The sequence below is a fragment of the Cebidichthys violaceus genome, unplaced genomic scaffold, assembly GCF_023349555.1.
Source record: "Cebidichthys violaceus isolate CVI_PGR_0920_01 unplaced genomic scaffold, fCebVio1.0.p SCAF_12, whole genome shotgun sequence".
Classification (NCBI taxonomy): domain Eukaryota; kingdom Metazoa; phylum Chordata; class Actinopteri; order Perciformes; family Stichaeidae; genus Cebidichthys; species Cebidichthys violaceus.
Genome location: NW_027176285.1, coordinates 16,222,878 through 16,248,824, shown reverse-complemented (window position 1 = coordinate 16,248,824; position 25,947 = coordinate 16,222,878). Strand labels below are relative to the sequence as shown.

Sequence of the window (25,947 nt, the reverse complement as noted above, 5' to 3'; positions counted from 1 at the left end):
TTAGGAGTGAAAGGCAGCAGTGTTTCCTGCCGCTGTAGCGGCGTCTTGAGTCGACTAACAAGGCCGTCTTTATGTGAGAGCAGGGCGGAGCGAGGCGGAGAGCCGGTTGGACCGGCGAGAGAAGCGCTACCGTCAAGTTCACCGCGTTAACATACAGAGCTTCCGCTCGAAACCTTCAAAATAAGACGCCTGTTTGTTGATAACTTGACGACTGGTTTATCTAAACTTTCCAAGTTCATCGCAAGACTCACTCGAGATCACAGGTCAAAGAACATACTGAACATTTAACAGCTTTATGACTTTCCCTATTTTATTAGGACTTCATTAGAAATGCTTTTAAACAAGATTTTGATCTGATTTCATGTTTCAACTAAAATTTAAATACAACGTATGTTTATATGATTTAATGTGATTGGTGTTGACAACAAGCAACTTTTTATGCAGCGCTATCCCTCCCAAATCCCAAATATGTACAACATCATAAGAGGTCTGACAGGGAGTTTAATTTACGGTCTAATTGAACCCAAACCAATAAGATAAAAGATAAGATAAGATAATCCTTTATTCATCCTGCAGTGGGGAGATTTACAGGATCACAGCAGCAAAGTGGACGGTGCACACAAGATACATGGTAAAAAACAAGAGCAGCAAGTATTATAAATAAGTAATAAACAGTAAGAATATCAACTCAGTAAAAAAGTACAAAAATCCACAATTACTAAATATAATATATATATATATATATATATATATATATATATATATATATCTCTCTCTCTCTCTCTCTCTCTCTCTCTCTCTCTCTCTCTCTATATATATATATATACACACACAGACAGAGTATTATTATTGCACTGTTGTTGTTTTTTTTAACCAATTATAACCAATATCTCTAGGACAACACAGTGTTTCTATGTCTGTGAATTACGTATTGACAACAAACAAGTTCCACATGTTCAAATAGCCACATCACAAACTAAACCTGAACTATTTCCTCACTTGGTGTAGTAAAACTTCATCAAATGCCCCAGCTTTTATTTTGAAGGCAGCACTCATTTTCCGGTGATCGTCTGCCTCTCTCTTGCGGGGCTTCACGACAACTCGGCGGTACAAGCGCTCAGACCCGCTCCCGCACTCCGCATGTGTCTGTAGACCGGTGGAGGACTGCAGGACCAGACGGGACCACACAGCGCCGGGACAAAAGACACGAACCTCCGCGCAGGATGCACTGAAGTACCGGCTGCCGGAACAAGAGGTGAGTTGACCGAGTGAGAGAGCAACAATATGAAGCAACGCCGATAGCCAATGATGTTAATAAAAAAAATTAAAAAATAGATAATAATAATCACAACGTCGTAATAGTTCGCGTGGGAACTGTTAACTTTATGTGTTCTGTATTTATAGGATATAAACAGCTACTTTGTGTCACCAATCATGAGGAAACAGCTATTAATCATAGCCAAATCAAATCAAGTATGTTCCGTAATGCACTTAATGGACACGCTTTGACTATTCTAAACATGAATAGGCCTATAATTGACTTTTTTTGTGTGTGTGTGTTTCAGTTGTTTGCTTGTGTTCACCTATACACGTTGTTCTGACATCTTTAATATAAATCAAACCGTCCTCATCTGTAAATATGGTTAAAGAAACAGCCACGCGATCCATCTGTGACTCATGTTTTAGGTCACTTCAAAGCAAAATCGCATGCAGGAATGAACAAAAAAAACAACAACAAAAAAACGCCCACAAAATAATTTCTGGTGGGTAGACCCAGATAATAAAATGACATGCACTCAGTGAAAGTGCAGGCTTTTATTCTGCATCTCACACACACACACACACACACACACACACACACACACACACACACACTAGCTGGGGGGTTTTATCAGGAAAATGGTTCTAATCCTGCTTAGTGCATTCACTAACAGGCACCTAGCACCCTGAAATATTTGCTTTGCAAGCTGGCAGAGTTGTTTTGCTCATATTGGAAGAATGGATCTGGAGATTATGTGGGATTTGAGGTTGGTTGGTTAGCAAGCAGAGAAGAGGAGGACTGGGGAGTGCACACACACGCTGCTGTGCTCAGGGTGAATTACTGTATAATGCTTCACCCTGTATTAGTGATCATCTGGGAAATTAATGTGATACTCAATGACATGCATGTGCGTCCTGTGCCTGGGTGATGAAGTTGCCTCCTTTTATTAGACGCTCGGTACACGTGCGTGTGTGTGTGTGTGTGTGTGTGTGTGTGTGTGTGTGTGTTTAGTGCACGTCTATGGGGGTATGGGTGCGTGTGCGTGTGCGTGTGCGTGTGTGTGTTTAGTACACGTCTATGGGGGTCTGGGAGTGTGTGTGTGTGTGTGTGTGTGTGTGATGCCGTGCAGGCTGCATGTGCTCTCATGTTTCACAGATCAGATAACGGGGATCCTGCTGGACGTTTTAACGGCGCTGATGTAACGTCCCTGCAGCGTACTGAACAAATTACCTCTGATGATATTACAGTTGCCCTTGCTCAGTTAGATAATGCCGGTTGATGAAATTCGATTAAATTGAATGGAGAGCTTTATGAACGGCACTGAAGCGTTTATCGCCTCCAGGAGCAGGACTGTCGGTTCCACTCACGTACACTCACCAGTATATGTACACTATCAACAGCAGAGGTGGAGCCGGTTCACTCACAAGTATTCTCCTAAAAACAAAACCTGTTTAACTGCTCGGAGCACGTGAAGCTACACCTTTGCGGCCTGGTAGTGATGTCTGCGCGGCGGTTAAAGGGGGAAGTAACGCGCTCTGGCCCTCGCTGAACTTGGCTCGCACTTGGTAACGTCTTTCACCGCTCGTTTGCCAAACACTTCCTGTCGGATGATGTTGCACCAAAGGCCAGAATATCGCAACGACGACGGTGTGTTGCAGGTAAAGCGGCTGAGGAAAAGCAGAAGTCGGTGGATTCAATCTGTTTGCTCACTGTCCGCTTCTGTTATCAGCTCTTTATACATCTCCACTTGTAAAATCAGTGTGAGCAACGGTGAAGCTTGTGGCACAGGGAGTGTCTCACTACACAACTCAGATTCATTATATTGCACCATAATTACGCAGAGATGAGCTGTGCCCGATCGCAAATGCATTGTGGTCTTTCATTGTGTTTTGCTGAACCAGGGAGTGCCCAACAATTTCCACCCTCGGCACAGACACATATAGCACATTGGAGAATATGGGGCTGGAGCTGTTATTGTGTTATGGGTTTATGGAGGAGATCAATCTGTTCTTTTGACTCCTGCAGGCACTAAAGTTCATGTTTGTGTTCATTTTGGATACGATTCAGAGCAACTGGCCCACAGATGCTACTTCTGTCTTTAGATGCTCACAAAGCACATTTTCATATTCTTGATAAGAGACGGACTGACGCTCCGCTAGCACTGAAGGTTATATTCACTTTTGATGAATTGTCTATTACATGTCAGAAAGCAGTAGTGTCTGTCTGTCTGTCTGTCTGTCTGTCTGTCTGTCTGTCTGTCTGTCTGTCTGTCTGTATCTACATTCGCTGCTGTTGCAATGACCCATTTTCCTCATGAGGCCCATTAAAGTTTCATCTGATACCATCTAACGTAACTGTGAAGAAGTGGGAGCACTTTGAGGACCAACGCAGAGAAAGGGAGAAGGGATGAGGAGGAGGAGGAGGAGGAGGAGGAGGAGGAGGAGGGCGGTGGATGTTAACACAGGGCTCTTGTAGTGAAGTAGAGGAGTGTAATGTGGGTGGGTTTTTTTTAAGGGCCCTCCAGATGGCACGTCGACAGGAAGGTTCCGGGGAAACCGGCCCCTAATGAATGGTAGGGAGAATCACCTGAGGGGACAGGACACATCAAAGAAACCTTTCTCCGCTCCTCTCTCCTTCGTTCTCCTCCCACAAGCTCACTTTATACTGACTTCTTCATTTTCTCCTCTCGCACCATGCATCTGATCTACCCACTTAATAATTACCCCGAGTCGTCTGTGGGCACGTCTCTCACCGGCCCCCGCTCATTTTTTAAAATGTATCTTAATTAATCTGTCGTCTCCTCTCCTAGCCTTCTTCCCTCGAGGACATTCCTCATTTTTACAGTGAGATAGCTGCAGGGCAGGTTCAGACAGAGCCGTCTGAGAAGGAGCGCCGAACATTCACCGACGGCAAACGTACACGAGCGCGCTTCAACATCCTCGACCTGTAACAGACACACGACCCAGCAGAGGCCGTAAGGAGAGGGGGCAGAGAGCCGTGAGACGGGCAGTATGGGGCGGAGCCTCAACATGCATGGAGCTGTGGTTCATCAGCTTGTTTGTGACAAGAGGAGAGATTAAAAAGATGAATGCATCCATGCACTCTCATATGAACAAGTGTGCATGTTTGAGTGATGGATGAGACGCTGTGAGTTTAAAGAAAAGGCTGTTAGCTGGCCAGGACACGGGCGACTGTGAAGCGGCAGTCGGCCTTCATCGCTGCTAGTTCTCTGATGACGGTGCTTTGGTGGACTTGGTCAAATCTGGTGGTCATGGACTTTGAAAGACCTGGGCCTTCATCGGTCAGGGAAGGTCTAACAAAGAAACGCCGTTGGTCGCATGATGTTTAAAGTAGGGTTGAGCTCGACTGCTCTTAGGGACTGACATCTTAACGAGGGGTTAACGAGACTCCCGTCATGTATTGATTTGTAGTTCAGCATCTCATTTCTCTAAAGCACCACCACAACCCTAGACGGATGTATAGTGCCCGATCAGGCTGTACTGGGCTTTAATAGTTCATGCAGTCCATGCAGTCGCCGCGTGCGTCTTGTTCCGTTTGCCCCGGCAGCCGTTAGCCGTGCAGAGATGGAGCAGGTGAGCAGCTGAGCAGGATGTCTGCAGTGGAAATGGCTTCGTTGGATCCATACACAGCTATTAATCCCGCATTCCTGTTTTTATGACACTAAATCAATGGAGTGCCCCTTTTAAACTGATTAACCTTGCAAAGATTATTTAACTTTGGCTAAAGCAGAGTGGATGTTCACTTACTCATTACTCAAATATAGAAAGTTTCTGCTACTAGATTTTCATACCATTGCAGAACTTAATGGGGATAAAATGGCTCCCGGGAGCAGAAGGAAAACAATGCTTTTTAAAAAACGTCTTGAGGGTGAGGTCAGCACATTTGCAGTTGAAGAGCTGAAGCATGGAAACACATTGATAAGATCCTTTAAAGCAGATAGAGCCGCTTTGTGGTTTGTGGTCTGTTTTGTCTTTTTCCTGCAATTTCTCTGCCACACACACACACACACACACACACACACACACACACACACACGTACACGTATACACACTCACATCCTCTCAATTAATGCATCTGCAAAGTGTGTCTGCCTCTGAAAAGAACATAAACTGAACGGTTGGTCTCAGTACATTATTCTCTATATCTTGAATATATTACAGAGAGAATGGGCTCTTTAAATCCAGCGGCAGCCCTGAGATGCTGCATTTGTCACAACGAGAGGGTCACAAGGTTGCTTCTCAGATGCCTCAGACATTTAAAGGTCGACCCGTGCAGATTGGAGAGGAGCACAAACGCTCGCTGATAATCCGTCACCTGAGTGTGATTTCTGCTGCTCTAGTGTGACCGACAACCAGAAGTCTTTCTGCTTCCCCGACAGCGAACTTCTGCAGTTCCTCTTTTCTCTCAGCCTCCTCATTTTCACAAAGATAAGCACATTTAACAGTTGTTGAGAGTTAATATTTCCTGCAGCAAATGGAACAGATAAGGACACACACACACACACACACACACACACACACACACACACACACATAAGAGACACTCTAATTGATGCACACACAAATGCCCCATGGGCTGGAAGCTGCAGCAGGAGGGGAGGAAGTGATCTCGGAGGCCGAAACAGCGGAGCTCTGTTTTTGGAAACATCGCCGGCCACCAAAACACTAAATCATTTCACTGTTGTTCTTTATGACAGCCTGATTATTTGTTTCATCTGTCTGTCTCTGACCCTCTCCCTCTCTTGTCCCTGCATCTCTGTTCCTATTTCTAGCTGAGAGAATGAGATGTGTGGAAGAGGAGGGGGAACACATTCATCAGCTGTGTCTTCTCAGGAAGTGGAGGAAATGCATCCTCTGCCTCGTTTGTCTGTTGGTAAACAGGTGCGGCAGCGTTCATGTTGCATGTAGATTCATTAGTTCTGTTAGGCAAAGAGGATTCTGGTAAATGGAGTTCTTATCTTTTGTAGAAACAGTTAAGGTTGAGACAGACACCAGAAAACCGTATGATGCAAAGCTAGAGAGGGAAGTCACAGCTTCACTTAACGGGAACTGTTCCAAGTTCTGTTTCTGTTGATATTTGCTGCTGAGAATATTCTGTAAAATCAGGCAGGATGTTGTGTTACGCGCAAAACGCAAAGTTACACGTTCAAATGATGTCATTTCCTCTCAGTTTTTACTGGAAATGTTGACTGTGGGTGAGCTTCAGTATCTCGTCAACAAAGTGTTCTGAGTAATATTCAGAAACTAAACTGTCACTAAAGTGGGACACTGCTTCAGTGGTGAGAAGACTCACAGTATTGTGGATTTCTGAATCATTTAACTGTTTGACACGATGTGTGAATGAAGTATCGCATAATAAACACGCGTTCTTCCAGTGAATACTTCAAAGATCAGCATGAGCACTAGTACGGCAACACAAAGCAGGAAGTTACTGTTTTTCCGACAGCGCACCACCAATAAACTAAACCTGATTATTCAGCTGCTGCTTTTCCCCACGGGGAGTCAAATAACCACGGCTGAATCAACTCATTCATCCCCAGTGAGACTCAGTGGTTTGACTGTGACTCTCTGCTCATGGTTCTCAGTCACTGTTTAAGTGATGAATCTTTCTCTGGGACCTTTACAGCGGGGGTGACTGCTTTTCTTTTGAGCTTGTGATGCGTTTTGTTTCTCTTAAGGAACACGCGTTTCAGCAGCAACACAAGGGAATCACTATAATGCTGTCAGATGCAGATGTGCGTCTTTGTTGTTTCAGTGTCACGATGTGACTTTAGCACATTTAATAGAACATTAATCATCTAAAGGAATTATTTGTTATTTTGGTAAATATCCGCTAAATATGAAGCTACAACCAGGAGACAGTTAGCTTAGCTTAGCATAACGAAAGTTGTAGTTTTCATAGTTTTTGTACGCCTTGAACGTCTCTCATATAACGTGTTTGTTCGTGAGCGCTGGGTGGTGGTTGGTGGATTTGTTCTCGCTTTAGCTAGAGCCAGGCTGGCTGATTCTCCTCGTGTTCCAGTCTTTATGCTAAGCTAAGCTAATCACCTGTTGGCTGTAGCTTTAATTAATGTATCAAGCAAAGCATTCACCTGTTCTAAGTTCTTAAATATGAGGATTTGTTAAATTTTGTAAATGTTTTCCTTGAATCCTTGTGTGAATTTTTGGCGTTTCGGAAAAAACAAAACAAATGAATTGATAATATAAATAGCTTATTGTAAAATGTGTATTTTGCATGAAAGAGATTTTAACAAAATGTGTTAAATTACTTTTATCATTAGTGTTTTTTAGAATGAATTAATATAAGTGATTTTGATCGTGTGAAGATAAAGTTGTTGCCCTGCCTCTAACTGAGGCTTACTTTAGTCAAAAATGCAAAGTAATGCGTTTGTTGCCCAATAAAAGACAATATGACATTTACAAGGTCAGGAGTGAATGCATGCTTTAATTAGTTTGCATGGCTTGTGGCTCACGGCATCAGCTCCAAAGTGTAGCTTGTTACAGTAAGTCATGAAACCAGGAAAGTCAAAGTCATCTGGCAGAAGAGATGTAATTATTCTGATGTTCCCAGCTTGGAAACAGGACTAACGAGCTGCTTGTGAACCAAGTGATTAAACTGCCGCCGCGCCATTAATGCGATGCCATATTTAAGGACTCGTATAATGACATCACGCAGAACTTCCTGTAATTGAAAGGATGATCCTCCATCACAGTGGCCATATTTTTGCTCTCCAAGCTTTCGCTCGCCCACTTTTCCCCCCGAGCGCCCTCTCTCCTCAAACGGTTCCAGAGTCCGCTGCAGAGGTCCGGCTGGAGAGACGCCCTGCCTCCCCGACTCGGCCGTCTGTTAGAGCACAGTCCGGTATTCACTCCGTCCACATACTAATCCTTTCATGAGGCTCGGCTTCAGGCGGCCCTGTCAAAGAGCGGACTGTGTGGGGAGTGAAGGGAGACGGCTTCTGATGCACACAGATACATTTACAGATATGTACTGTAACACAAACACTAAGACACCTTCCCACAAACACACACACACACACACACACACACACACACACACATATATACATATATATATAGTCAGTGTATGCAGACTCACATTCACACATCCAAACACGCTTCATGAAGCTCACCTTGTCTGAACTGGTCCGGGGTGTAAGACAGCGGCTACCTTCTTATGTTTGTGGTTTGTTAATGATCGGATCATTTTTGGCTTTAAATGAAGCAACATCGACTCTTTTTCCATCTGGGATTAAGGATTTTTAGAGGCCTGAAGTGTTTCGCAATAATAGAACATTTGGGAATCATTGTTTGGTTTCTGATGAATAGATAAATAGATTGATTCCACTCGTCTCCGCGCTAAATGGAGCCGTTAAACGGTTTGCTTAGCTTAGCATAAAGACTGGAAACAAAGGATAAGCGGCTAGCACTGCTCTGTCCAAAGGTAACAAAACGAGTCACAGTGAGAGTCAGATTTAGTGATTGTGTATTTTATTAACTTCGGACAGAGCCGGGCTAGCTGATCACCCCTGTGTCCAGTCTTTATGCTAAGCTATGCTAACATGCGACTGGCTGTAGTCTTATATTTAAAGTAATAGTTTGACATTTTGGGAAACGCACTTATTCGCTTTCTGGCCGAGAGTTTGATTAGAAGATTTGTGAAAATTCATGATGAGTGTAGTGGTTTTAAATACGCTGTGTTTAAATGAGAAGTTAAATGAATGAATAAATAAATAGCTAAATGTCACTCGCTGTATATGTACTGCAGGTATATATATATATAGAGAGACAGAGACAGATGTGTCCCAGATACTTTTCTCTGTATCCACTGAACACACTCACAATAACAAACAGTCATCTGTTCACTTCTGAGCACACACCCTCACACACTCTGCCTCTTATTCTCAAACATCGGTGACAACATTGTTTTCCAGGAGCTGCAGTCCTGAAGGAACGCTTGATTTGGCGAAGGCAGTCAAAGCCTTTTTGCCATCCTAAAGCTACATGTCAGCGCGGTTTGCTGCGTTTCTGACCTTTTTTAAATGACACAAGTGATGTTGGAGATCAAGACGTAAAGAATGACAAAGCTCTCTCTTTCTGTTTTCTCCGTCAGGAAAGAAACGACATGAGGAAACCACGGCTCTCTCGTGAAACGTAGCATTTTTGGCTGAATCCGTCAAAGCCGCTTCATCCGGGCCGACGAGAAGAGGACGCTGTGGACTGAGTCACATATGAGTCACGTGTGAGGGATAGATGATGTAACGACGAGTGAGTCTTCCAGCTGACCATGGAGCTAATTGGACCGACGGAAAGCGAGAAAGTGCTTTTTCTCATACGCTGACTTTGCCAATGTCAAAACAAGTTACGATCTCAGGCAGTGGCGAGGCGATGACCTCATTCAGATGAAGTGACCTCATACTGATAAGTAGCCGGCCTCGTCACTGGGTGATGGAACATAATCACAAATGGACTCTTATCTTCGTGGCTGGAGTGTGTGAGGTTACATGATATTTCTGTGTGTGTGTGTGTGTGTGTGTGTTTAACTCAGAGGAGTGAGTTTTGATGCTACATGCAGCGATGTTGCGGCGTGGCCTGCTAGCCTGGGTCTCCCGTGTCGGAGGCGTGCTGGTGCTCCTCTGCTGCTCCCTGTCGCTCCTCTATGTGATGACCTGCAGTCCGCCGCACTCTGACGACCCCCCGCTGAGCCACGCTCTCCCCCGTGCCGGACCCAACCACCCCAGCCTGGGGGGCACGGGGCCGGGGATCGGAGCGGGAGCCGTCGGGACAGGGGGAGCCCGAGCTGGGGCTGCTCAGAGCGGCGGACCCCCCGGTGTTCAATCTTATCAGGTGCTCCTCCAGGAGCGTGAGGAGCAGCACCGCCTCCACATCTCCTCCTTGAAGAAGCAGATAGCTCAGCTGAAGGAGGCTTTGCAGGAGCGTAGCCAGCAGCTGAAAGGAGTGCAGGAGAGCCTGAAGAGAGCCACGGGGGGCCCAGCGGGGGGACAGGAAGCTGGGGCTGGGTCACAGGGAGGTGGTCTCGGCGAGGCTCAGGGAGCCAGGAGCCAGCAGGCAGACCTCCAGGAGTTCCTGCGGAGCCAGCTGTCGAAGGCCGAAGTGACCGCGGGAACTCGATTGCCCAGCGAGTACGCAGTGGTGCCCTTCGAGAGTTTCACCCTGCAGAGGGTGTACCAGCTGGAGATGGGGCTGACGCGTCACCCCGAGGAGAAGCCTGTGAGGAAGGACAAGAGGGAGGCCCTGGGGGAGGTGCTGGAGACGGCCCTGCACAGCCTCAACACGCCGTCATCCCAGCAAGACAGCAGGAGCGCAGCAGAACAAAACAGTCAGACCAGCAAAGTGTACACACCGTCTGACTTCGTAGAAGGTGAGAACACATCAGATGTCTCCAGGGAGGTCTGTTTATGGACCTCTATGTTGCAACAGTAAATATGTTTTAAAGGACATTTTTGTGTCTAATCTTGCAATACAAGATCACACAGTTCCTTAGCCAATCAGAGTACATGTTGGACTGTTTACAGCTCAGTGTGTTAACGGCAACCTCACTCTGTCCACCTTGTAAAGTATAGCAATATGTCACCACAACGTAACCGAGAATTAGTCCAATATAAACGTCCTCAACTGTCTTCTTCAACCTTGGGTTGTTCTGATCTTTTGTTTTTTTCCGTACATGGATCCCTAGAAGATCAGAAGTGTGTGTGTGTGTGTGTGTGGGGGGGGGGGGGGTTAAAGTGAGCAATAGCGGCACCTGACTTGTAGGAAATTCGCCATAAGTCACTGTATGGAGCTATTGTGTGGTCCTAGTTAATGTAAGTGTGTTTATGTGACAGTGATGTCTATGGATGTGAATGTGTGTGTGTGTGTGTGTGTGTGTGTGTGTGTGTGTGTGTGTGTGTGTGTGTAAACAGCCTCCTCCACAGAGCAGCAGGAGGGTGCTGCTAGCCTTTAATGAAATGGCTAGCTCCTGCTCAGATTCTCTTAATGCTCCTTAATGGACTCCGACATTGATTTTTTTTTACGCAGATCTTGAACAAGCAGCGATTTATCCAAACCCCGAGGCGGTCTAGATGGCCGCACTGACAAAGGCGTCTTCAGGGAGCCTTCAGGGCTGCATTGGCAAGCTAGTGATCTGAAACTGTACACAGATAGAGGAGGTGTGCAGAATGGACTTACCAGCCACTGAGTTCTGTCCTTTAGAAAGGGACAGAATAACAGTTAGACGGAGGGACAGAGACAGGAAGTGAAGGCATTTAGTCTAAAGTGCTCAGCCTATTTACTAAATGACTGCTTATCGTGTCCCGTCACAGGAAGTTAGCTAATTTAACAGGAAGGCCTTAATCCAGGTTGCTGTTGTTGCCTGCAGACATCTTTCTGTTCTCTCTGCTCTTTTCCTCTCTCTGATGTTTCTTTCCAGTAATGTGTTTTCTTCCTCTTTCCTCTCAGGTCTCACTTTCATTTCCCTTTTCTTCCCCCCCACAGACCTCAGTAGGTTCACTTTCAAGTTATACTGCTTTTAATAGCGGAGTAATTGAAAATGCAACTTCTCTCTGGAGGAACAAGCTGACGTCAGGCCTGCAACAACAAAATTGGTCTGGATGACCGGAATAACCTCTCTCCCCCTGTGTGTGTGTGTGTGTGTGTGTGTGTGTGTGTGTGTGTGTGTGTGTGTGCGCGCGCATGTGTGTGTGTGTGTGTGTGTGTGTGTGTGTGTGTGTGTGTGTGTGTGTGTGTGTGTGTGCGCGCGCATGTGTGTGTGTGTGTGTGTGTGTGTGTGTGTGTGTGTGTGTGCGCGCGCATGTGTGTGTGTGTGTGTGTGTGTGTGTGTGTGTGTGTGTGTGTGTGTGTGTGTGTGTGTGTGTGTGTGTGTGCGCGCGCGCGCGCGCATGTGTGTGTGTGTGTGTGTGTGTGTGTGTGTGTGTGTGTGTGTGTGTGTGTGTGTGTGTGTGTGTGTGTGACAGTGGCTCCTGTGGCATGCTAAAAAATGCTTCTTCTTCAGACATCTTTTAAGATGATCTGTTAAACAAAGAGCAGGGAACAGCACGCTCCGTGACACACACACACACACACACACACACAGACGTTCTCAAGGGATTTAAATGAAAGCTGCACCCGGGCCAAAACAAGAAAAAAAACAAATCACTGCGACAAAGAACGAGTCGGAGAAACCTCAGGCACAGAAACTAAAGTCTGACTCTAAAACTGACTATGTGCAACAAAAATCAAGTCGCACTGTTGTGACATCGTTGAAAGTTAATTTTGGTTTGTAGGTTAATGTTAATATACATTCTCAAAGTTACTAGACCTTAAATGGTTTGTTTACAGCTGCAAGATTTAAAGGAACAGTTCTGAATTTTGTGAAATACACTTTCTTGCCAGGATCCCACGCTAAATAGATAAGAATAATTATATCTTTTCTTTTACACAGTATACACCGAATACGGTCACTGGCACTAATGTTGACGTCATTTAAGGTCTTTTGGTCATGGGTTTGTGTCTCTGTCTCTCACCCATCAGGCATCACCCGCACAGAGAAGGACAAAGGGACGCTGTACGAGCTGACCTTCAGAGGGGAGTCGAGCAGTGAATTCAGGCGCCTGGTCCTCTTCCGGCCCTTCGGACCGCTGATGAAGGCGACGAACGAGAGGGTGAACACGGCCAACATGCCCATCAACGTTGTCGTGCCGCTGTCCAGACGCACGGACAAGTTCAAACACTTCATGCAGAACTTCAGGTGAGACTCTGCGATTCAGAATTTAGATTTTGTTATTCTGTTTCCAAACTGTTGATTGCAAAAGACACGCAAACAACGAGGCGTAGACATTAGCGCCGCAATGAATTATTCAGGACGGTGTGTTGTGTCACACGAAACTCCGGAAAATGTGATACTGTGTTATTCAAACCCAGCTTCTATTTCAGTTTGACATTTTAATTGGGGTAAAGAGTTATTAAAATTAACATCAAAGAGACTTTTGAAGGAATATGTATTTCCTGTTTTGGGACCACACATGCAGTGTTATTACTTCATTTATTTTGCCGCCGGTCGGCATAATTAGAATGTAAACAAATCTGATTGATTTTTAAATGATTTATACAAGAGCGTGAATAGAGATCCCAGCCCAGCGTTCATCAGTTACCACATGACCTCAGGAAATGTGCTTCACACACACATCACATTGTAATGCAGAGAGCAATTAAGCTTCTCAAATAAACCACTTTACATCACAAATAGATCCAGGCGAGTATATGTGTGATCAAACCACGAAGGATATTGGAAAAATAAAAAAAAACTATAAAGGACTAATTCTCTGCAAAGTCTAAATTAAATATGAATAAATAAGCTATTTTGACGAGCAGTCAAAGCCTGCTCGTCTCAGCTCTGCAGTCCATCACCATCGGGTGGAAACATGGTTCTTAATGTCTGTGATTTATTGGACAGCTGCTGCTGCTTATCACAGCTTTTTTTACATGGTAAATCCTGCTTAGTAGCAGTGTTGCAGCCCATTAAAATGCCCCCCTGGGCGGACCGGCAGCAGCTGATATACAGCATGGCGAGAAGTGTACTCACTTGAAAGACTCGGCGAGTCGCTGAGCAAACACTTTACCCTCATCCATATTAAAGGGGTGCTGGGAGAAAGTGTGTGTGTGTGTGTGTGTGTGTGTGTGTGTGTGTGTGTGTGTGTTTGTCTGTCTTTGTGTTTAGGAGGCGATAACGGTGAGTAACTGCGAATATATGAAATATTCTTTACTCGCACTGAGCCTGAAAAAAAAAAAATACCAGCATTTATGATGCACTGCGATATATATTTCCCGAGTGCATAATACAGAGATGAAATGTGAAATCACACAAACGCAAAGCGAACTGCAAACATTTGCAGGTGAGCGTTCTGGAGATGGAAGAGCAACACTGCTTCTGATTCACTATGAAATAACTCTGTGTGTGCTGCCAGCGACAAAAGGAAGAATGCCTCACCGTCTATAAAACTGAAATCTATTTCACAGAAAGGAGTTAACAAAAAATTGTACTACTCATGACTTCAATATCTTCTGCATATATTTAGTCATTTTTAGGTATCTAGTTGTGTTTTATGAGACATTTTTCCCCCATGTGCTCCGGGGCAAAACTCTAGCGTGTGTGTGTGTGTGTGTGTGTGTGTGTGTGTGTGTGTGCGTGTGTGTGTGTGTGCGCGCTGAGGGAAAGGAGGTGCATTATCTTCAGCATATGTGTGATATATTTGACATTTCTCCATCAAAGTGCCCGCAGGCATCTCCCACCTGGTCTCCCTTTTTCACTGGCGCACAATCTCCCCCCTGTGCTTCAACACAGTGAAAGGACGAGTAGAGTCAGGATCACAGCTGAGCATGGAGACCATATCATTGTAAATTAAGAACAAGAACCGGTCAATCTCCCAGATCCAAAGGTGGTGTTGTTGTAATGCGTGTTTTGTCCAACTAACCCCCGAGAGATGAAGTAGTAAACCATCACCTTTTAGAGGCTGAAACCTGTAAATGCTTGACGTTTTTTAATCGATCAATCATCTCAGCTGTTGCTGGAGTGAACATGTTCAGCACTTGAAAGAATAAAACCTCTTAACCAAGGCCTTCTTCTTTACAAACCCTCATGTATCCACAGCGCTCTTCCTCCCTGCTGAGTTTCAGAAGGCTTTCATCTATAATGTCCCTTCCTGTGTGTGTGTGTGTGTGTGTACAGGGAAGTCTGTGTGCGTCAGGACGGCCGGGTCCATCTGACGGTGGTGTATTTTGGGAAGGAGCAGATGAGCGAAGTCCGCAGCACTCTGGAGAACACATCCAGGTGGGTCGGAAGCACAGCCAAGATCAGTTGTTTGTGTTGCAGGCCAAACGCACAATATGGGAGGCAATTTATGTCATGAAATAAACACCGCCGCAGTCACGCACCCGCTCTCAGAAGCAGATGCCGTGAAAAATAATTCCACACCAGAAACCTCTTTTCTAATCTGTCCCTCACACACACACACACACACACACACACACACACACACACACACACACACCTCCCGGCTCGGCGTCCTGCCACGGCCAGTCATCTGTCTGATGAATAATGGAGCAGCGCTCCACCCACGCTGCGGAGCTGAGAGCCACCAGCCAACACAGATAAATGACAACGCGCCTGTGATCATCCCTGACTCACGGCAGCCTCTCGACACTCACACCTCCGCAGACGATCGCCGCCGGACGATCGGCAGTCAGATCCGCCGCGGCCTTAGTTTCCCCCGAGGGGGTTTCTATGGGGATGCTTGTCGATTTCTCAGCCCCGAAGGTTTTTTTTTGTTTGTTTTTTTAGTGCGGCCTTGATGCAGTCGGACTGTCTCTGGTGTCACACGGCGTCTCTTTATCCCTCTGTGTGTCGGCTGTGAAGATGAAAAAGGCAGCGTTAAATACGCTCAAAGTGAAGCAGATGGCAGATTCAAAAAAGAGAAGGAAAGAAGAACAGAAACAATAAATCTTACCGATGTTAGTGTGGAAGGATTCTTGAAGGAGCGATTGAGAAACAGTCGGAGGAGAAGCAAGAGGAGGTGCAGTCAGTGTCCGATGAAGCACACTCGGCAGTGGTTCTGCCTTGAACTCTGGGAGGCTTTTTTACATTCCTCTCACAGCCTAACAATGCATTCCCCAGAATGCAGCAGCTTATCTGGGTGTGAATCAGGACCTGTAATCATCTCTGTACTCCCACCTTTAGTCTATCTGGCTCCCAGACTGTTGACACAATGAATGGTAATCATCACTGGAAGAAGAAGTACCTGTGGTTCCATTCTACTGGAGAAACACACACACACACACACACACACACACACACATATAGCTAACCACAGCATGCTAACGTACTGTACTCACCATTAACAGGCTGATGTTTAGCAGGTATAATGTTCACTGTTTTAGTTTAGTACTAGACATAAAGTACATCTGGGATATGTCCTGTATACGTTTAGTACATATGGTCAGAGATCACCAAAGTTATGACGATCCATCCTCTGGGGGATATGAATACATGAACCAAATTTCATGTCAATACGTCTGTTAGTTGTGTGAGTGTGAACTTCATGGTGGCGCTAGAGGCAAAGCCATTAGGATTCAACACAGAGCGCAAACCAATCTTTGCATTTGTGAAGTTGTATTGAACCCAGTTTGGGTCATTTTACTTGATGAATGAATCGATTAGCACAGTTGTCTTTTATCGACCCGACTAATCAGTCTCAGTAATTGACAGATCGTCTCAGTGATATGCATGCAAATGATATCAAGAGATCGTTTCATTCAGCTCTTCACCCGAAGAACAGGAGAAAACAAGAGGTGAGGGTCGGACCTCCTTACTATGAAGGTCTAAAACTCAAATCGGGTCACACAGAGATGCAGTTCAAGTGCAAGAACACACACACACACACACACACACACACACACACACACACACACACACACACACACACACACACACACACACACACACACACACACACACACACAAACACACTTCACTCACAAACAAGTCAATATCCTTTCCCAGCAGTGATGGCATCATTAGTGGCTGATCTGATTCTGCGCTGCCCTTCCTGCAAATGTAATTCACCTCTAGAAGCTGGTTTGATTAGCATCTCCTCCCAAACAACCTCACGGTATTTGTTGTTTTTTTTAACCGCATGCAGTCACACTCTCTGCTTCACCACTGAAACCCTTTCAAAAGAGCATTAATAAGGCTAACACCAGCCAATGGTAACTACAACATGCAAATGATCCTGGATCTCATTCATCGCCCATATCAGCCCCTCTTCAGGGATTAAATGACAAAACAACATGTGTGGGTTTTTAGGTGCTAATTATTTGGGAGTATAAATCAAAAGACAAACCAGTTCTACTGTAACAAAAGCCTATACAGCCAGACCAGAATATAGGAGACAGAGAAGCACCAGAACATCAGTCTTCAAGCATTCTGCCAGACGCCGCGGATCGTTTAAAATAGATAGGATCAGCTGCTGAACTTTCAAGTATATCGCTTACACATCCATACTTCAAAGACTGAACTCAGGCTCAAACCGTCGGGGGAAATGTAAGTTTCTCAGCCTCACATGCTGAAGAATAATGATGGAGAACAACGTTAGATAAAGGGAAAAAAGAGGGAGTGAGTCTGTGGAGAAGAATGACTGATCTGTTTTAGAGAGATACCAGTCGATACATGTGAAGAAGCACTGTGTGTCGGCCGCGGAGGAGAGAGACGGAACCAGTGAGAAAAGAAGTCAGAGGAGTGGTGTGGAAGATAAGATAGGAGAGCAAGTTGGACAAAGACAAAGTCAGATTTTCCGAGGATGGAAATAGAGCATCGACAAGGATATCAAAGGAAGTAGTGGGTTAAGATGAAAGAGAGGGATCAAACATTTCCACAGACGAAGGAGCGGAGTATGAGATCATCCTGCCATTCATTCAGCTAGAACCTTTACCTCAACTCGTGCCAAGCCTTTCTTATTATCGTGGCATTTCTTGCGGTTCCCAGACGGGAAACCAACCCGTCTGACGAGGAAGCGAGAGGAAAATATCCGGCAGACGATGATTGAGAGATTGTGAGTTATTGAAATGATAAACAAATCATATAGACGTTTTGAAAGGCTGTAAAATATTCATTTTCAAGAGAGTCTTTGCAGATTTCCACTACTCATTCTGCAAATGTCTCAGCGTTGATAACTGGAGTAGCTTTCTTGCCTGAGAGCGATCCCAACAAGTCTACATTGTTTTATAGCTTGCACTTACTTCTTTCACTACATGCACTGACTGCTGATTCCCCAGCTCACTGCACTGTAGCCCAAATACATCAGCCTCCTGCTCTGTGAACACCAGACAAACAGGGACAATGAGTTGTTTAAGAGTGATTGCAGGATTTACAAAAAAATTAGAGAAAGATTAAAAGATCAACAAATTGACTATACTGTACATCCGGAGGGGAGCGTGAATGTCTGCACCAAATCGGTCCAACGGTAGTTGAGACATTTCACCCGAAACCACAGACCTACTTCATGGTGGCGCTATGGAGGAGAGGTCAGAGGAGCACCAAAGTCATTAGGAGATATCCTCTGGGGAAGAAGAATGTGTTTACAAATGTTTGGGCCAATCCATCCAGTAGATGTTGAGATATTTCACTGGATAAATCTGCCGGTGACGCCAAAGGACAAGTCAGGGGATTACCAAAGTCATTAGGAGCTATCCTCTGGGGAAGAAGAATGTTTTTACTAACATTTGTGCCAAATCCATCAAATAGTTGTTGGTATATCTGCCTGAACCAAAGTGTCAGTAGTACAGCTGCAAAGCAGGAATGCTTGAGGTATCTCAGAGACTTGTTGAGAAGGACGTGGCCACAGACACAGAGGCTCACAGCCAAGACTTCTCACGTTCAGAAAGCGCCGTGTCGGCGATCAGCTATAGCCACACACAACCAAAATAGATGCACATGGTTACACAGAGGAACAGAACTAACAGGATCAGGACTGCTGCTGTGACACAACATGACAGCTCTCAACAGGCGTCTCACTCGGACACAATTTTCGACAGTTTAGCTCCTTCTAGGTAGCAGCCGTCACGCCCACAGTCAACACATTGGACTTTTTTTTCTGGCCACAATAAGGGAGCTGATGCCTGTGATGGAAGAGGGAAGGAAAAAGTGCAGAATATTAAAAGTAATTTAGAAAACAAGGACGTTCCAGGATTTAAGTGGACTTTTTGTCACTTGGCACACAATAGTGCCAATGTCCATATTCTTGGTTTTACATTTTAGAGACACTCAAACGTCTGAGAGGAAAAGATAGAATTACATTTTCACCAAAAAAATATTCAGGAGAAGAGCATTTAATGCATTGTTTACAACTACAGCTGAATCTGTGGGTAGATTCACGTCTGCTCAATGTGAGGCTACCACCAGGAGACGGTTAGCGTAGCTTAGCATGAAGACTCTCTATATCTCTTAGAGATGTTTCTCTTAAAGACACGCCATATCTCGCAGCCCCTTGTCCTCCGTATCTGTATACTGGGTTGAGAAATATTGGCTCTCAGAACAGATTCATATCAATTTAGTTTCGCTCCGAAGTGAAATCAATTAAAGGGTTCAGTGAAATTCAAAGTGACACAAGCATGAAAACGATCTCACTCAACTGAGCCAAAATGTAAAACAAGACCCCAAGTAGACCATCGATCTGTTTTAAAGGAACAGTTTGGCAGAGCGGTGTCGATCTTCTCGTCTAACTTTCATAAATTAAAAATGTAAATAGTATTTATTCCCTAAAATGTCAAAACTATTGCTTTAAAACAAGGGAGGACAGAATAAACCAACATAAAATCATAATCAACACGTGAACGTAGCTGCTGAGACAAACAGAGCTATTGTTCTCCGTCTCCGCCATCTGTGGACAGTTTAACGCCAGCAGGTGGGTCAGCCTCTCCCGGGACGCAGACTGTGAGACAGATTGACTCGGTACGGATCCAGAATCTGCAGACGGGGGGGGGGGGGGGGGGGGGGAACGACGACTGCAGACTTGTTGACTGACGGCACACAAACACATATTGACAGGTACACAGATTATTGTTCTCGATATTCATCGGATAAATAAGACGCTCACGAGTGACGTCGTGTTTCCGTCTCTGACCAGGATGAAAAGGTTTTATTATGCATCTTTAAAGGGAGAAGCTGAGAGGACAGCAGCGAGACAAAGGCTTTTTACACACGTGAAGAAATATGCCGATGCAAGCTATTCCCACAGACGTCCACACTCACACACACACACACACACACACACACACAGCAGTCAAATGGAAATGTTGGGAAGCGTGATTCAAGCTGCCTCCTGCAAAAACAAACCAAGACCAGGTTTCCTCTGGTCATCCTGGCTTCCTGTGACAGAGCGGTGCATGTCTACCTGCTCCTCTCCCTCTCGTGTGTTATGTCACCCAGCATCACATGAATGCAGCCGGAGGTTAAATCCTGTTTGTTCTGCCTCGAACACGAGACGTGTGAACCAGTTTTTCCCTCAGTGTCTTCTATCTGAATGTGAGTCTGTGTATGTTGTGCATGCGTGAGTAACGGATTAGTCACTAGCAGTGTGAATTGTTGGGGGGGGGGGCCACAGCTGTGTACATCTGGATCCAGCTGTTTCTCTTTGCTCTCACCATATCTTTGGAAAACTTCAGGCCAGTGAAGGAGGAAGCTTTGTTGTCCCGTGCAATTTAATGTCGGTTTAAGTTGTTTGGGTTTTTTTTTTTTTGTGTGTATCGTGATCACAATCCTGGAGAGAGGAGCAGCAGAACATGTTTTGGGGAGTGACATGAAGTCAGTCCACAAATATTTGATGTCATAATATTTGGGTGGAAAAGACTAAAGGCACGAAAGCCACAAAACCAAAGATTACCGGGTCCAAATGACCCATCAGAGAATCCAGGGGCATCATTGTGCTGCGGGCCCCGACCGACCCTCAGGTCCCTCCCACTTTGTGTATCTATGGCAGCGTCATTATATTCAGGCCCTCTACTCCTGTTCTGAAGAACTATAAAACAGGAAATAAAAGTGAAGTTAAATAACAGGACAGGAGAACAGCTGAGTTTGTGGTTTGGATTTGATATTCAGTATCTTTCCAGTTTAACCAACAACAGTTTGAATGATCTCTTTTTATTTTGAATAAACTTGACAAAAATGTATTTTAATGTATTGATATATTCATTCTGTGTACGTTCTGTAAACAAATTGACTTCTGGTTCTCTATCTAACCTCTCTGTCTGTCTGTCTGTCTGTCTGTCTGTCTGTCTGTCTGTCTCTGTCTCTCTCTCTCTCTGTGTCTCTCTCTCTCTCTCTCTCTCTCTACAGGGAAGTTAATTTTAAGAACTTCACTCTGCTGCAGCTGGACGAGGAGTTTTCTCGGGGACGGGGTCTGGACGTCGGGGCCCGAGCCTGGAAGGGAGGCAACGTGCTGCTCTTCTTCTGCGACGTGGACATCTACTTCACCGCTGACTTCCTGAACACCTGTCGACTCAACACGCAGCCCGGTGAGACATGCTTTTACCCTTTTAACACATAAAAGATTGAAAGAACTAACATCAAAGACATCTGCGACGCATTTATGAGATCACCAGTTACACTGCAGCGCAAGTGTTGAATTGTAGTTTTATTATCTGCACAAGAGATTCATTCTAGACAGATGTAATTAGAAATATTGACTAGTCAAAATGTATTGAATTAAAGTTTAAAGTAGTCATGAATGCCTTGTGGATATCTATAAAGTGAATCCGTCTAATGAATCAAACAGCATGATGAGTTGTGTGACGTTGTTACATTTCTTACTCGTCTAAATCTATTTCAAGCGATCTTGAAATGTTGTTGTTACGAGTCAGAATGCAATGGCAGCCATCTTGACATATATTTCCAAAGGATCAAGTTGTTGTTATGACGAGGTGAATCGGGTGAATGACAGCAGAAAAGCACTTTGAGCGGCGCTGTACAAGCACAAGTCCACCTACCGTTCATGAAGTGCTGAAAGGGTTTTCCGTTCACTGCCTCGTCTGACGCCTCTGTCCCGCTCCGTCTCAGGTAAAAAGGTGTTCTACCCGGTGTTGTTCAGCCAGTACAACCCCACTCTGATCTACGGGAGTCAAGAACACGTCCCACCTGTGGAGCAACAGCTGGTAACGCTCACCAACCAAATACTACCTTTAATATCGTGACCAGTGCTGTGCTGCATCACTGGGGAGGTTTAGACATATTTCCCCTCTCCAGCCGTTACAAATCCACAGAGGCTCCTGTCGGTGTGTGTTGAGCTGACATATTTCTGTTCATAAGCTCTCTAAGACTTGGTTTTTTATTTTTATTTTTTCCCCTGCAGGTGATCAAGAAAGACACGGGGTTCTGGAGGGACTTTGGTTTCGGCATGACCTGCCAATACAGGTCCGACTTCATCAACATAGGTAAATATTTGCGCTGCAGTCATGCCAATCCCAACCTCTTTAGGAATGCAGGGGTTCGTAAACTGCTGCTGCTCTTGAGGGTTGGTTATCTGTGTAGAGGCGCTGCGTAACGCGGGGTAATAACCTGTCTTCTTAGATTCTGGACGCTACGTTAATGGTGCCGCAGCGTAATGGATATGAAAAACTTCACAACACAAGTGGTTCAATATTACATTACTTTTCTTAACTGGGAGGAGATTTTATTATATTACTCTGCATGAAACGGCTCTGAGCAGCAGCGGCAGCATATATTAGCAGATCTCACAGCCCTGTGAGCGCTCTATCCGTATATTAGTTCAGGAATATTGGCTCTCAAGACAGATTTGCATCAATTTAGTTTCCCTCCAAAGTGACATCAATTACAGGCTGCAGTGAAATCCAAAGTGTTTTACTGTTTAAGGGCCAAACACCCACACAAAGCGTGCAAATGCTCTCGCTTTAATGTGCCGAAAAGTTAAACAAGCTCCAAGTCAAACAAAAGTCTCATTTTAAAAGCTTATTCACTTTCTAGCAGAGTGAAGTACATGTAAATATGTATATGCTTACGTATGTTATATTACTTTAGCTTAGCTTAGCTCACAACTCATCGAGTTTGCACTTTGTTTTTTGGATTAAAGAAACAAGATATAACTTGTTTTTGTTTTACTTTGATACAGAGCCTGGCTAGCTGTTTCCCTGTTTTTTCCCATCTTTATGCTAAGCTAGGCTAAGCTAACCAGCTTCTGGTTGCAGCTTCATAATCACCAAACAGACACACCGATAGACTCCTCTAACTCTTAAAAGAAAGGGAACATGTTTGTTTCTCTAAAATGTCGAACTATGCCTTCAACTGAGCCGTTTAATGCTTTCAGAAATGATGATGCAATGTGTTACTTAGGGCATGAGCGCGTGCACATTAGCAAATGAACAATTCATCCGTTAGGTTTGTTTCTTATCCCTGTTTAGCCCTGGAGCGCGAGTGTAAAGAGGGAGACAGAGACACACAGGATGATCTGAATAAAACTGCAGAGAGACACAAAGTGTGAGCAGAAACAGACGAGGTGTAGAGGTGCAGGTTTAAACATGCCGGGTCGAGATCTGTCTTGCATTATCGGCCCCTCGTGAAACGACAAACCAGGCGGAGTGGAGAGAAAACGCGCAATGATCACACGCTGTGAACTCTAGTCAGGATTCACGATCATTCATCAGGAAGTGAACGCAGCGCTGAAGACATGAATTACATGTTTTGTTGCACATCAGAAGGTTTATAATAATCATTTAACATAACACCACACACTATGGTGGGATAGTAACGTTGCATCTTCTGCTGCATTCCCCTGCTCTTGTACCTCCAGGAGGTTTTGACATCGACATCAAAGGCTGGGGGGGCGAAGATGTCCACCTGTACAGGAAGTACCTCCACAGCAACCTCCTAGTGGTCCGAGCGCCGTCACGAGGCTTGTTCCACCTGTGGCACGAGAAGCACTGTGCAGATGAGCTCCCTCCGGACCAGTACCGCATGTGCATGCAGTCCAAGGCCATGAACGAGGCCTCGCACGGCCAGCTGGGGATGCTCTTCTTCAGGCACGAGATCGAGGCTCACCTCCGCAAACAGAAACAACAGCAGAACTCAAACCCCAAGAAGTCATGAAGACTTCAAGACGGTTGAATTCAAAATCACCGCGATGACTGCAATCAGTGGAGATGACTCGGATGAATCCAGCTGATCTGAACTTCATCCGATATTTGAAGGAATAGATCAACGTTTTCTGAATATACACTTATTTGCTTTCCTGCCATGGGTTCGGTGAGATTGACGCCACTCTTCTGTCTAAATGTGGAGCTAGAACCAGCAGGGGGATTAGCTTAGCTTAGCATAAAGAATGTGGAAACAGCTAGCCTAACAGAAGGTGAAAGAAGCAGCCTACATCATATCTCTAAATCTAAGAAAAATATCTTGTTTTCTTTGGAGAGCCAGGCTGTTGTTTCCTGTCTTTATGCTAAGCTAAGCTAACTGTCTCCTTAGCATAAATATATAAGAGTGGTATCAATCTTGTCATCTAACCCTCAGCGAGGTTGTGTATAAGCCCAAAATGTCAAACTATTCCTTTAATGAAGAATGTGAAGATTTTTGTACTTTTCAAGGACTCAGGGCACTTTGTTGCTCTGGAAAGGACAACATCAAATTAAGATGAATTAAAACTTGAGGGATTCAACTAGAGTTGGACATTAATCAACAGATCTCCTGTCTGAAACGTCACTGTGTGAGTTAACCTCCATTTGTCATTTCCTCTTTAGCTGCAGGAAGACGGCGCCAACGTTTGAGCTACAAAGTGCGTCTGACCCGCGTGCCTTCTGTGAACTGAACCTGAGCACTGTGCGTTCAGGCTGGCCAGTGACAATCGAGCGTACATGTTTTTATATGTAGGGAAACAGAGCCACCTAGTGGACTGAAAGTGAAACACGTCGGTGCGTAAACAATGAAGGACTTAAAGCCTGGAACGGCCTAAACATATTATTTTTTATAAATTATTCATTCCTTTATTTATGTTTGTTATTCGGTAGTATATTATTTCTGATGGACAGTGTTATGTGTGACCATTCACCGCTATAATGAATGAAGTCAAAGGACGAGTGGACTGACAGTATCTACGTCAGTAAAACATATTTTAACAATAAGTGTTCTCAATATGAGACGCGTGTAATTATGCCCAAAATATAACTACAGATAAATATATTTTTTAAAAGTATAATTTAAAGAATAAACCATAATGTAGACTATTTTGTGTTTTTTGTTTTTGTCACTCATTTGTGGACACATAATTAGGATTACTGTCCTGACATTGACGATGACTTGATGAGTCAGAATGAGACTTATTGATCTTAATATTTGTGTTTCTATCAATGAAATTAGGTTACATGTATTACTGAGCAGTCAGAGAAACTGGAGATGTTGTAGATTTAGAGCTATAACTGCCTCGATGCTCACTGTGTATTAGATTTAATACCGTCTCCCATGAATCTGGCTCCAGCACTTCAAATCAAAAGGAGCTGAACATTTGGTAGACGACCAAAGATGTGAACGGAGACACTTTATAAATCGTGGGTTTTTTTGTTTAAAAAATACATTGAATGCCTTTGAAATATAAGTTTCAAGTTTATTTTTTTCATTTCATATAAATGAGTTGAATAAAACATATTCGTGCATTGAGTATGCGTTATGATGATGTGTTTGCTTACGCCATCTGCTGCTAGCATCAAGTCTTCTCCAGCTTTAAGGTGGAATATAAGGCAAAACATTTTTAGAGAATATTTAAATTTGTACTTTTACATCTTGGCAATCCCACTAATTTCCCACTAATGAAAATCCAAAAATATCAAAAAACAAACTTATTTCTTCTTAAGGCAATTTAAGAAGATTGAATATTGGAATATTGTGTTCCTGATTATTGACTTGCTTGAATGTAGCACCACTGTGATGCATTTTATAGTATATGAATATCATCAACTTAAGGGACAAGTGGCGGAAGAAAAGTATGGCGACCCAACGTGTTCAGTATTTAACAAATAAATAAAACATTGTGAAATAAATAATCATACAAATAGATAGACATTGTGACATAATACGCTCAGCTCATTATTATGTTAAATGTTATATTAATCTGCTTAGTC

General features: G+C 44.3%; 1 protein-coding gene across 1 annotated transcript; it reads left to right on the top strand.

Moving 5' to 3' along the window:
* Window positions 1-1,149: 1,149 nt before the first annotated feature.
* On the top strand, window positions 1,150-25,487 carry csgalnact1a (chondroitin sulfate N-acetylgalactosaminyltransferase 1a). The gene is made up of 8 exons (XM_068706754.1): window positions 1,150-1,255; window positions 9,395-10,663; window positions 12,811-13,027; window positions 15,005-15,106; window positions 21,164-21,342; window positions 21,884-21,978; window positions 22,176-22,257; window positions 23,631-25,487. The coding sequence occupies exons 2-8, from the start codon at window positions 9,844-9,846 to the stop codon at window positions 23,924-23,926; spliced, it is 1,791 nt and encodes a 596-aa protein (XP_068562855.1). The 5' UTR covers window positions 1,150-1,255; window positions 9,395-9,843; the 3' UTR covers window positions 23,927-25,487.
* Window positions 25,488-25,947: the final 460 nt, after the last annotated feature.

What these genes read in the sequence shown, in the direction of transcription:
- csgalnact1a (XM_068706754.1), top strand. Translation starts at nt 9,844, where the DNA reads ATGCTACATGCAGCGATGTTGCGGCGTGGCCTGCTAGCCTGGGTCTCC. An exon ending in ACTCTGGAGAACACATCCAG is followed by an intron (nt 15,107 to 21,163) that starts GTGGGTCGGAAG and finishes CTCTCTCTACAG; the next exon opens with GGAAGTTAATTTTAAGAACT. An exon ending in TCGACTCAACACGCAGCCCG is followed by an intron (nt 21,343 to 21,883) that starts GTGAGACATGCT and finishes GCTCCGTCTCAG; the next exon opens with GTAAAAAGGTGTTCTACCCG.